At 43.2% G+C, this 11,994-nt stretch overlaps 1 protein-coding gene across 3 annotated transcripts; it reads left to right on the forward strand.

The window, feature by feature from the left end:
- TRNT1 (tRNA nucleotidyl transferase 1) lies at positions 1-5,238 on the forward strand. Of its 3 annotated transcripts, none has more exons than XM_074879194.1 (8): positions 1-73; positions 221-368; positions 1,052-1,245; positions 1,844-1,982; positions 2,226-2,352; positions 2,873-3,066; positions 3,247-3,497; positions 4,791-5,238. In XM_074879194.1, exons 2-8 carry the CDS (start codon positions 221-223, stop codon positions 5,037-5,039), a joined length of 1,302 nt encoding a protein of 433 aa, XP_074735295.1. In that variant the 5' UTR covers positions 1-73; the 3' UTR covers positions 5,040-5,238. The 3 variants fall into 3 exon arrangements, with proteins under 3 accessions (XP_074735295.1, XP_074735296.1, XP_074735294.1); XM_074879195.1 differs by having other exon boundaries at positions 55-73; positions 253-368; XM_074879193.1 differs by lacking the exon at positions 1-73 and having other exon boundaries at positions 124-368.
- The last annotated feature ends 6,756 nt before the right edge of the window (positions 5,239-11,994 follow it).

Consider the following 11,994-nt stretch of genomic DNA (forward strand, 5'->3'; position numbering starts at 1 on the left):
CCGGGCGGCAGCACCCGGCGGCTCCTCGGGCCTAGCGCCGGCTCCTCGCCTCAGCGCGCCGGCGGCCCCGCGGGTGGGTGGGTGGGTGCGACGAGGCACCCTGTGCTGCGGGGGAAGGGGGTCTCGTCCGGGCGGCGGTCGGGGAGGGAGGAGGCCGGGGCCGGGGTCCTGCGGCGCGGCGCGGCCCGGCTGAGGCGTCGTGTGGCTGTTTTCTCCCCAGATGTGGGCTGAGGTGTTGCTTCTGCCCCGCAGGGCCGGGCTGCGGCTGCTCCCGCCGCTCCGGCTGCGGCACCGGGCGCTGGGCGCCATGAAGCTGCAGGCCCCTCAGTTCCAGGCGCTCTTCACGCCGGGGCTCCGCAGCGTGGCAGGTGAGTGCGGCCCGGGGGGGGAGCGGGGGCGGGGGCTGGGCATCCACGGAGCTGAGCAGCAGCCCCCAAAGTGTCCCTGCTCGCTGGGCCGTGAGGAGGAACCAAACGCCGGCCCGGAGAGCGCGGGTGGGGAATGCAGGCTTCGCACCTCGCGTCCTGGCACTGCTGCGGGCGCAGCCCCGGATCCCCTCACAGGGAGGGGGACGGGGGCTGTTGTGGGCCGGGACGTGTGTGCTGCTCTTCAGCTCGAGCTGCTGGAACTTTAAAATGGCTGGGGGGATGTGGCGGAGCTCGGGTTTAATCAACTGTCGTGCGGTGTTTTTTCTGAAGAAATTTGGATTCATGGTTTGCTCTGCTCTGGCATAAGTAAACTAAGCCATTTCCCCTTGTCAGCTAACTGCTAAAAATGTTCCACGGCCCCAAGTCCCCCAGTAGCAATTAGCAACCCGATAATATTCAGGTTATCAGAAATGACTGGAAAAAGACATGTGGGTGCTCAGCTGTGTACCTGATTTGTGCATTTTACATGAAACTGTGGAGTACATACATACTTGCTGCTTACTGCATATTTGAGTATGTATTTCTACATCTGTGATCTTTAATTTGTGATGATGGGTTATGGCTGACAGTGTGCTGTGGTTTTTAGTTGAGAGAGTGCTTAATGGTTTTCCGTTCCTTCCCAGAATTGTTTGAGAAGAAGAATTATGAGCTGAGAATAGCAGGAGGTGCTGTGAGGGATTTACTAAGTGGAATGACACCACAAGATATAGATTTTGCCACTACAGCTACACCAGCAGAGATGAAGGAAATGTTCACATCTGCAGGTGTTCGTCTGATCAATAACAAAGGAGAAAAACACGGAACCATTACTGCCAGGGTTGGTTTATGATTTGACTTGGATCTTTTCTAACTGTATCTGTAAATGTGCAGCATATCCAATGGAAAACTGGTAGCATGCGCCGTCTTTGTTAAAGTATCACACTAGGAGTTTAAGTGAGACTGCTTTAAAGTATGGAGTGATTTTTTTAATTACTTTTTGTTTGTATAATTCAATTAATTACCATATTTTAGTGCGTGTTACCTCTGCATAACACATTTGTGCTGCTGTGTTATCACTAGAAAAGATAATGTAGGCCACCCACATGTTCAGATAATGTGGGCAAGTTGATCCTAGTGTTTCCTGCTCCTGATTTCACAAGTCTTGCTTCCTCTACCTTGCTTGTTCCTCTGCTTCTTAATCCATCTTCTGCAGGAAGATTTCTGCAGGCTATCTAGAAAATGAATAATGGAAGGATGATTTTCAGATATTTGTATTTCTTGATTGTCGTCTGCTCTGTATGAGAACCTGGTACACATTGGTTTGCTTGTATCCAGCTTGAACACTAACTGTATACAAACATGAGGCTGAAATAATATACAGCTTTTACATTTATATTCATGATTGTGTGAAATAACAATGTCTGTGGGATTTTCAGCTCCATGAACAGAATTTTGAAATTACTACTCTTAGAATAGATGTTGTCACCGATGGACGACATGCAGAGGTTGAATTCACCACTGACTGGGAAAAGGATGCTGAAAGAAGGGATCTGACTGTCAATTCCATGTTCTTAGGTAAATACTTTTAAAAGCAAGTATTGAGATGAAATGCTACTTTTCAAATTAAGCCAGTAAATTCTCCCAAGTCTGTTTCAATTCTGTTTGTACTGCTGTCAGCCAAAAGGTCTGTACAAACATGTGAGATGATCTGACAAACCAGGTCAAATCACACAACTTGTCTTCTGTATTTTCAAGTGAGAGTGTTTAGTTGTGCCAACTGTGTTTGTAAATTCACTTTTTTTTTTTTTCTTTTTCTAGGTTTGGATGGGATGCTGTATGATTTTTTTAATGGATATGAAGACTTGAAAAACAAGAAAATTAGATTTGTTGGAAAGGCAAGTGAGAGAATACAAGAAGATTATTTAAGAATCCTGAGATATTTGAGGTACTAGGTTTTGCCTTTCCTAGATAAAGAAATGAACTAAGCATTGTAGAAGGTTTCAGAAATGTGAAAAAAGAGATCAGTGATGTAAAAAGAATTGTAACTGTTATATTGTTAAGTTTCCTCTAGTATTTTAAATTAGAATATTTAACACTGTCATGACATTTATTCTCTGAATAGCAGTAAAATTCTTCTCCCAAGTAACAAGCTAGGACAAGAGGAAACAGCCTGAAGTTACGCCAGGGGAGGTTTAGATTGGGCATTAGGAAAAATTTCTTCACCAAAAGGGTTGTCAAGCACTGGAACAGGCTGCCCAGAAAAGTGGTTGAGTCACCATCCCTGGAAGTATTTAAAAGACGTGTAGATGTGGCACTTAGGGACATGGTTTAGTGGTGGACTTGGCAGTGTTGGGTTTACAGTTGGACTCAATGATCTTGAAAGTCCTTTCCAACATAAATGATTCTGTGATTCTAAATGGGATAATTGTTCTCATTCTAACATACAGAAGTGTTTTTTTGGGCAGGTTTTATGGAAGAATCGCTGAAAAACCTGGTGATCATGAACCTAGTACACTGCAAACAATTAAAGAAAATGCCAAGGGTTTGGCTGGAATATCAGGAGAAAGAATTTGGGTGGAACTGAAAAAAATTCTTCTTGGAAACCACGTAAATCATTTGATTCAACTTATGTATGAGCTGGATGTTGCCCAATACATAGGTAAAGTGAAATTAAGATTGATTTCCTACTCCTATATCATATACAAACAGAACTGCAGCACGGCGAAGTGAGATAAAACTTTTTACCCAGAAAGAAATTAGTTTGTTTTTGTTTTTTTTTCCTATGTTAACACCCACATTTCTTAAGTGTCTTGCACTTTTTTTGTGTGTATCCCTTTAGGACTACCACTTGATGGAAATTTAGAGGAATTTGACAGGGTCACTAAAAGCATTCAAAATCTGTGTCCCAAACCGATGACTGTTCTGTCATCGTTGTTCAAGGTGAAGGATGATGTCACAAACCTTGATCTGAGGCTGAAAATCTCAAAAGAAGAAAAAAACCTTGGCCTTTTTTTAGTGAAACACCGGCAAGAGTTAACCAAAGCTATGGGTCCGGAACCACTTAGACCATATCAGGACTTCATAATGGATGTAAGTGTATTTTATGTTGCTTTTTTTTTGTTCTTCACAGTAAACTCTTGAGTTTCTAGTTTTACGGAGTAGCAGAGATGATGGTGCCTAGTGGAAAGAAAGGGCCTTAAAGGGTCAAATAGGAGCCATTTCATCCGCAGGCTTGTTTCTTGTCTTAGGCAAATTTTTCCCAGGATTTTAAAGACTGTGATGTTTTCATCAGAAAGATGGGATGTACTGACAAAAAATGTTAGCCAAATTTGGATTGCTCCCAGTGTAATGTCATCCCAGTAACTGGAGGAATATCCTTCTGTGTTAGTTATACCAGTTCCAGTTAACTAAAGTGGGGTGGGTTGCTTGGTTGGTTTGTTTTTCCCCTTTATTTTTTCTCTGGAGAGGGGACCAGAAATTAGTAAGAGCTATTGCAAATGTCCTAGCATGTCTCTGCAACATAAATCAGAAACTTTGTTATAAAAAGATTACTCTCCTCTAGTATTTTGCAGGAGGATAAATAGCAGACATTTCTACTTGGGTTCAAAAGCTTTTTTCTTTCCCATCCAAAATACTGAGGCTTTAAATTAATTTTTAAGACATTTTTAAAACAAACCAACGAACCCACCGTATTTTTAGCAGCTGTGAGCACCCTGTGTTCTATAGCAGTTTTTGACTGGATTTAAAAGCCTACCTTCCAGTCAGGCTGAAAAATGTCATATTCAGTCACCTGTATCAGAAATGTCCTGTCCTGTCTTGTCCCAGCTGATCTGGGTGAAAACATGAGACAGGATCTGGACCTGAAGAGGCTCCAGCCTTTTTATGTGAAATTAAACTCCTGGAATTGCGCCTTGAGAGCCGGTGCAATTCCTAGGGCATCGATGTGTGTTCTTTGTGAGGAGCACTGTGGCATAGGCCACCTGTGACGTTCTTCTACAGCAAAGTTCAAGTAATTTCCAGGTGAAGTTCTGCACTTTTCTTGCAGTACCTGAGGCTGAAGGCAAGAGATGGCAGCCTCTGCAGTGAGGCCTGTCCCCCCCCACCCCGCAGGAAAGGTAATAGTTCCTCTCCAGTTGGCGGTTGAAGATAACGGTTACAGCTATTACTCGGAATTCAAGAAGTCTCCAAGGATCTCCCAGAGCCTCCACATTAGGACTCAGTTTTAAAACCTGTGAGGCAGAAGAGATCCTCACTTTCATAGTTTTAACTTGTTCAGAGGTTGACTAATAACATGTCATGGGAATAACACAATGCTGATCACAGTTTGAGCTGTTTTCTAGTGTTTCATAGTGAATCATCTCTCTTTTTTTTTTTTTTCTTCAGTCTAGGGAAGCTAATACAAATTCCAAGATTTGTGAACTTCTAAAATACCAAGGAGAAGAACATCTTTTAAGAGAAATGCAGCAATGGACTGTTCCTTCTTTTCCTGTTAGTGGCCATGATTTAAGGAAAATGGGGGTGTCTTCTGGAAAAGAAATTGGAACAACGTTACAGCAGTTACGGGATGAATGGAAGAAGAGTGGATACCACATGGATAAAGAAGAACTGTTAAGTTGCCTGAAAAAGTTGTAAGACGGAATAATAGTAGAGAACTGTTTGTGCCCTCTTCTAAGTATAACTGAGATACCAGTAAATACTCTGTCAGTGTTGTCGCAGCCAATACAGTGTCTGTCGTATTCTTTGGACAGCACCTTTCTCCTATTACTAATTTGTAATTTCTGCAAGGAGAAGTTTAATTTTGTAGTCACGTAAAATGTTATTTGCCCGATTCCACAGTCTCTCTACCTCTTTTTCTTTTATTTTCATGGTAAGTATTTAACTACTTTTGTCTTGACTCTGGGGCATTAGAGGTGACACCAAGATTTTTCTCATTCTGACTTTGCTGTATCTAAAAAAAAAAAGCAGAAAAAAAAAGTGTTTCTGTCCTCTAGATAAAATCACAGGGGTTTTTTGTGCCTAGGAGAGTGACAAAGGGGCTAGAAATAATGAGCTCTCAATCTTTTTGTAGTTAATAGATACCAGATTGAAATACTCACTCCAGCAGTTCCCAGTCTTACCATGTAAAACAAGTCTGGTTTCTTACAAGATTTTTATTTTCCATAATCAATTTTAGATGAAAAGGATGATTTAGCCAAGTCAGTATCATGAAGTTCTTGTCTCTTCAGTAGTTGTTTATCACCAAGCAACTCAATCCTTAGAGGACTGCTGAAGGGTTTGACAGTGTTTGTAACTTTGTGTGTGACACATAACTATTCATGTTAGGAGACCCCGGGTCCCTGCCATTCCCCCGCACCGTGGCTATTAGTTGCTGCCTCCTTCCTCTCCTTTCTCTTTCCCAGTGAGGTGCGAGCAGACCCTGTGCATTGAGGGCGGTAGCTCTGTCGCCTTCAGAGTACAAACAAGAGAAAGTGCTGGTGCCTTCAGCCCCTCTCCACCTCTCCTATAACTCACAGCCCTGAGACCTGGAGGCTGTCGCCTCCTCTCTGACCTGCAGTTCTGTATAACGCTGTAGGATCTTGGCATCCCTACTACTGCTGTCGCACCAGGATCTGCCCTGGGTTGCTTCTGTTAATTATCCATTCTGTCCAAACAGATCCACGTTAAAAATGCGCTCTGAATGTGCTTCAAAAGGAAATTCTAAGTAATTCACCCCTTCAAAATTCATAAATGTATCAATAACATTTTGGGAAACAGAAGACAGGGCTTTGACTTAGTTAAAGCTGATGGGTGAGAGAAGGGAAACTAGGTAAGGAGAGAGTTGTTTGCACAACTCCTGCTGCGCTGGTTGAACAGCAGCCATCAATTAATGCTGTGGAGGATGGTTTTTCAAGCAGTGCTGTTCCTGGCTGGTCTTAATGAACATGTATTAACATCCCTGGCTTTTTTTTGTGTGCTTTTAAAAAAAAAAAAAAAGGAATGGCTCTACCCCAGAGGATCTGTTGTGTATATAAATTTTAGTGCAAGTTGAAGTTTTCCTACAAAACCATGGTAACTAATAAAGTAGTTTGGATTTATTGTGCGACACTAGATGGCAGTAAGGCCAGCGCAGTGCCACAAAAAAAAATCCCCATTTTATGCTTTTATGTAGTTAACTTTCCACCTGCTTTTGGTGTGGGTTTTTTTTTCCTCGAAAGTCAGTTACTTTAAATAAATCAGTCTGAAGGTACTTGGGAACTTCAGGAAGACAGCAAGGGAAGACAAGAAGTGCTGTTTTTCTCTGTTAATAAGGCAACTCTCGTAAGAACAGGATGGTGTTTGATTTAATTATGTAATTAAATCAAAGCCTCCTTGTGCAATTTATTGAACTACTGAAATCTTGGGAGGGAGACAAGTAATAAAATTTAGTACTAGAGTAGACTCCTGTAAAGAGCACTTCACAAAACTGCATCTTTTAAGGCAACATCTCTGGAGGTGGTAAAATATTAGTAATCACACTTTATGGTTACCTGAAATTGTTGTCAGGGTCCAACTCCACTTGGAGGGAGGATTTTTAAGGATATGAGCTTGAAACCTTTACAGTCTCCAGTGCTTGTGAAAAACAGCACAAACAGATTGTTCTGAAAGCATCTTAATTAAACAGTCCTGCTCTGAATTCAGCATCGTTAGCACATTTGCTCAAATAGCTCATTTAAAAATCATGGTATGCTTGAGGTTTCCAGTTGGTCTGTGGAGCGTCTCTGTTTTACTGTAATCCAAAGAAATTAAACCCTAGTAAAATGAAACTGCGTTAAAACAAAATAATAGCATATTTTAAACAGGCAGGACCAGCTTGAGTTCTGGAGAAATGATGTGTTTGAATAAACACTTTTTATAGAGTATAAACTATTTAAATATCAAAGTGGGAGATACAAGATGAAGCAGTTTGATACATGGTTGAGTAAAGTAACTCTTCTCCAATGGATTACTTGACTAATTAAACTATAATCTCAATGTGTTTTAATTAAAGTTACACATGAGAAAAACCTACATGGCTTTGCTTTCCAAAACCAGCTGCTGGCATTGATGTTAAGTCCATCACTCTTCAGGTTTGTTGGAAAAAGAGTTGAAGAATAATGCCTCCCCTTCGCCCGCTTCTCCTTGGGGGAACATAGCTCAAAAATTTGCAAAGAATAATGAAACAAACTCATCTTCCTGTGGGTGAAGCCATTTCCACTCGGCTGGGAGCCCAGCACAGCGGGGGAGGGCTGCAGCCCCTCAGCAGAGCAAAGCACCCCGGGGCACCCAGAGCCCCCCTGTGTATTGGGGGGGTCCCAGGCACTGTTCCCCCCACTCCTGCTCCCCTGCGCCTGCCCCAGCCCTGGCAGGGAACCACCTATGAAGGGCAAAATGGTAAATAACAAACTGCTTTGCCTTGCAGATGGCTTCAGAGGATTAATGGAGGTTTTTGACCATTCTCTCAAGATGTAATGATCTGTAAAAATGATGGAGAGGCCAGCCTGGCTTGGCTGCATTTTCAGGGAAAAGGCCATGGCTGATTCCCCCTGCAGAGCCCTGACCTGCCGGCCTGATCAGGAGGGGACGATAACGCCCTGACCTGCCCCAGAGCTCCGCACTGTGCACTCCAGCGCCGCTGCACCGCCCTCCTGGCCCTCGCCTGCCAGGGCAGCTTGGTCTTTGTATACACACACAGACATACAAATTATCTACCTAGCAATCACACAGGCACACAAACACACACACACGATCTAGCTATCTATGCCTCCTAAACTCATATAAATAGATAAAAACATAATATATCATAAATAATATAGTAAATATAGAAATAATACAAGATAGTATATAATAAATATATAATTGTAATTATATATTTTTATATATACAAATATATATTCTATATATACCTATAAAATTTTAGGGGCTGTATAATACATATGTATTATAAATTCATATATTATTATACAACAGAATAATAAATATTAATATATATCTATTTATAGTATGTATACATATATTATTTGCTATAATATATACTTTATTTATATAAAGTTTAGGAGCCATAGAAAGTTAGAGAGGTAGATAATATATGTATGTCTGTGTATATGTACAGGAGGTGTGTCTATGTATCTATACATCTGTAGACACCCAATGTATCCTGTGTGTACACACCTATATACACATACAAAGCCATGTGTATGTACAGAAAAACATAATATATATTCTATTTCTATAAATATATAAAGAGCCACAGCTAGTTCATATATATATGTATGTGTGCGTGTGTCTGGGGAGAGCGAGATATCCATCTATATCTAATCTCTATCTATAGCTCATTTCCGTCACCCCACCCCACGTACAGCTGCAGTGGGAGTCCGCACTCCCCAGGTGAGCCATCATGCCCATGGAACAGGGGCTCCCCGAGCAGAGGCACCCCCCCAAAGCACAGGGGTTCAGCACCACACAGGCTGGAAGGCTCAGCTCCATGTGGAAAAAAATAAATGATCAAGGCAAACACAGCTGCTTGTGGCAGGAAGAGAAGGGGCTTGCACTGGGGTTTACATAGTGAAGATCCTTTTTAAAAATAAAAACAAATTAAAAAAAAAAACCAAACCCTAATCCTGCTGCACCCGTGCTGGCTGAGACTGGCTCTGTAATGTGAACACTTTTGTATAAAAAGGATGTAGAAGATGTTGACTAATACCTGTGCTTCTGGGCAGCCTTCTACCTGTAGCTGGGCTGCTCTGGACACTTTAATAACCAGTACCTAGAAAAAAGTAAAGAAAAGATTGTGCCACCCTTGGGCTCCCCAGCAGATGGCTGCAAGCCACAATATTGTTCTGTTTTCCTTGGCCTCAGTTTCCCTACTCCCATAGGAAGGACTCTGCTGCCCTGGGATGCCTAGATGGATCCTAGCCCTGTCCCTATCCCCCAGCACAGACATGGCAGGGGCTGGCCAGGCACTGCACCGTGGTCCCAAAGCACACACTGACACAGCACTGCAGGGTCACAGCCAGAAACATCACCAGCACACACAGGAATTATTCTTTACTTCCAAAATATTTATGAATCATGCCAGTCTGAAGTTTATGCCTCCCCCCCCCCGCCCCCCCACCCCCCACCCCACCCCACACTCCAGGCCTTGTCTCAGCTTGGGGAGAGTGATGCTGCCTGTATCTAAATACCAGTTGTACAGGGGAATTCATCTGGCTGAACATAAAAACAGGATTATTATCCTTATTTTACTTTCCCATATGGTACAGCCATAAATGGCTCATTAACTTCAAGGGTACTCTTGAGGGATTAGGGCTCAAGTAGTTGATGGCAATACCCCCCCTTCTGTTCCTCTACACGAGGAACCAGGGTGTTGGGGCGGGGAACGTATATGGAGCATCAAACTGTGTCCGTATGGAGACAGGGGCCGCAACACTCAGACCCAGGTGAAGTTTGTCCTCTAAGTACTCTAAAAGTTCTATTTACCTCCTCCAGATTAGGGAAGCCATATAACATGCTTCATTTCAGAGCCTTTCTAATTTCCCTGTGGATTCAACACAGTGGGGGACGTCTTCAGGTACCCAGTGTTCTACCAGGGCTTCCATTCAGGTGGGTGACCTTTCTCACGAGGTTCAATAAATCAATAAATTCTACAGAACACTGTGGAGCATGACTGCCTGAAGTACCATAATGCCTTTTCCTCCCTTAAAAATCTACTTCCAGCTCCAGTGGGACAGTAAAGATTACGTTACCTTGGCAGAGCGTTAGTGGTGGGGAGACTAACAGTGTCCTTTGTTATCAGGCTGTGCAAAAGGACAAGGATTTAGAGCTTTGACATTTTAGATAATTTCTTTATAACATGGTAAGACAATAGCCATTTAAGAGTCTGAAATTCAATTCAGCATGCTCCACTACCTGCGTATCACCCAAACTACCCCTCCTAGAGCCTCATTTAGGCATCATACCTCCAGCCAAAGCTGTACAGAAAGAAACAGGAGGCTGGGAAGCTGTCCTTCCCCGCTGCTTCCCGTCAGCCACGTGGTTGTGGCTTTGTGGAGCAGCAATGGGGTGATACCTATCATAAACTCGGTGCTGTTGTCACAAAGTCCTTGTGATTTTATATAATGCTTATTAGAACTGCAGGGCTCTTCTAGCAGAGTGGCATCATCACACAGTGAGTCTAAGCTCTCAGAAGACACAAAGGTCTTAAAATACAGTGGAAAGGAAAAGCCCATGGCATGCTGCAGAGCTTCAGTGAGAGCAAAAATATCTGCGCTAGGGAAAAAGTCCTGCATCAGCAGTGCAGTCTGTGTGGAAAACAGCATCTGCAAATAAGGCTGGTACCTGCGAGGTTTCCTCTGGCACAAAGGCCAAAGCGCTGGCAAAGCCACCTCGACTATGCCTGCTTTGAAAATGCTGGAAAAACAAGAAAAGCAGGGAGTTTACTCAAAAATTATCTTGTTTAGCAAGTCAACTCAGAACTGCTTGAGAGCAGACAGGCAGGCTCCCACACTGCTCTGTGTAACTGCCATGTTGGGGCCAGACGCACGTCACCGTCACCCTTCCCCTAACAGCTCTGGGTCAAACACCACTTCTGAACCACCCCCCGAAAGATAAAACAGACAACATGGTCTCAGCTCTGGCCCAGCAAGGAGGACGTTTTGAAAACAGTCACATAAGAAAAATGAAGTCATGTGTGGTGTTTTGAACCCCAAAGCAGGATTAAGCCCATTTCATGCACTGAATTTAAGCCTTCTGACAGCAAATTAGATTTTGGCACCGGGAGTTAAGCTAAAACTGTATCTTGATGATTCTTTGTTAATACAGTTCACAGAACATTCTCTTAATAAAACTGATGAAGAAAACAGATGATGGGGACACATTCCTGGTGCTACTGGTTGAAACCCAACAGGACAGCCCTGTGAGAACTGCAAGCTCTGCGGCTAGAACCTGTATGTCTAGACTTCTCTTCTGCTTTCCTAGTTAAAATTAAAGCACTTAAGTCTTCTTCTAACCCTGTTTCGGCAGGGGTTTATGCAGCTTAACATTCTTCCCACCACTCCCACCTCAGCCCAACACTGCTGCTCCGCTGCTCACCCTCGCCTCCTCCCTCCCTCCCTTGGGGTTTCCACTGAGCCGGTCCCCAAAGCCTCCAACCAGCTCTCCTCAACGTATCTCCTCCACACTTCCACCACCCAACACCCTCATACACTTACCTACTACCTTCTCTTTGTAGGAGAAACTGGAGATAAAGGGTATGCTGGAAAAACCATCAGCGCTCTCAGACCTTGGGAAGTTAATGCAGAAGGAAACAATTTGGGAGCGAAGCTAAGAATTACTCAGGTGGATTAAAGCAAATAAGTGAACAGATGAGGGAGAAAAGAGCTCAAGATGAAGGACTTAACATCTGGAATGACAACCTGCGCTCTTCCCATGTTATTTCTTACCTTCTCTGTCCTTTGCCAGTTGAGCCTGCACGTTCTTTGGAGCTGAAACTCCTGCAGCTTACATATTACTTTTTGCAGCTAACCAGTTTAAAACACAACGTAAACCTAAACATTTTTTTCTACCCACCCCAATCACAAAAAAAAAAAATCAG

The sequence above is a fragment of the Strix uralensis genome, chromosome 10 (genome assembly GCF_047716275.1).
Source record: "Strix uralensis isolate ZFMK-TIS-50842 chromosome 10, bStrUra1, whole genome shotgun sequence".
Lineage (NCBI taxonomy): Eukaryota > Metazoa > Chordata > Aves > Strigiformes > Strigidae > Strix > Strix uralensis.

Coding starts and splice junctions, on each gene's coding strand:
- TRNT1 (XM_074879194.1), top strand. CDS start 221: ATGTGGGCTGAGGTGTTGCTTCTGCCCCGCAGGGCCGGGCTGCGGCTG. Junction 1,983..2,225: donor TGTCAATTCCATGTTCTTAG/GTAAATACTTTT, acceptor TTCTTTTTCTAG/GTTTGGATGGGATGCTGTAT. Junction 3,498..4,790: donor ATCAGGACTTCATAATGGAT/GTAAGTGTATTT, acceptor TTTTTTCTTCAG/TCTAGGGAAGCTAATACAAA.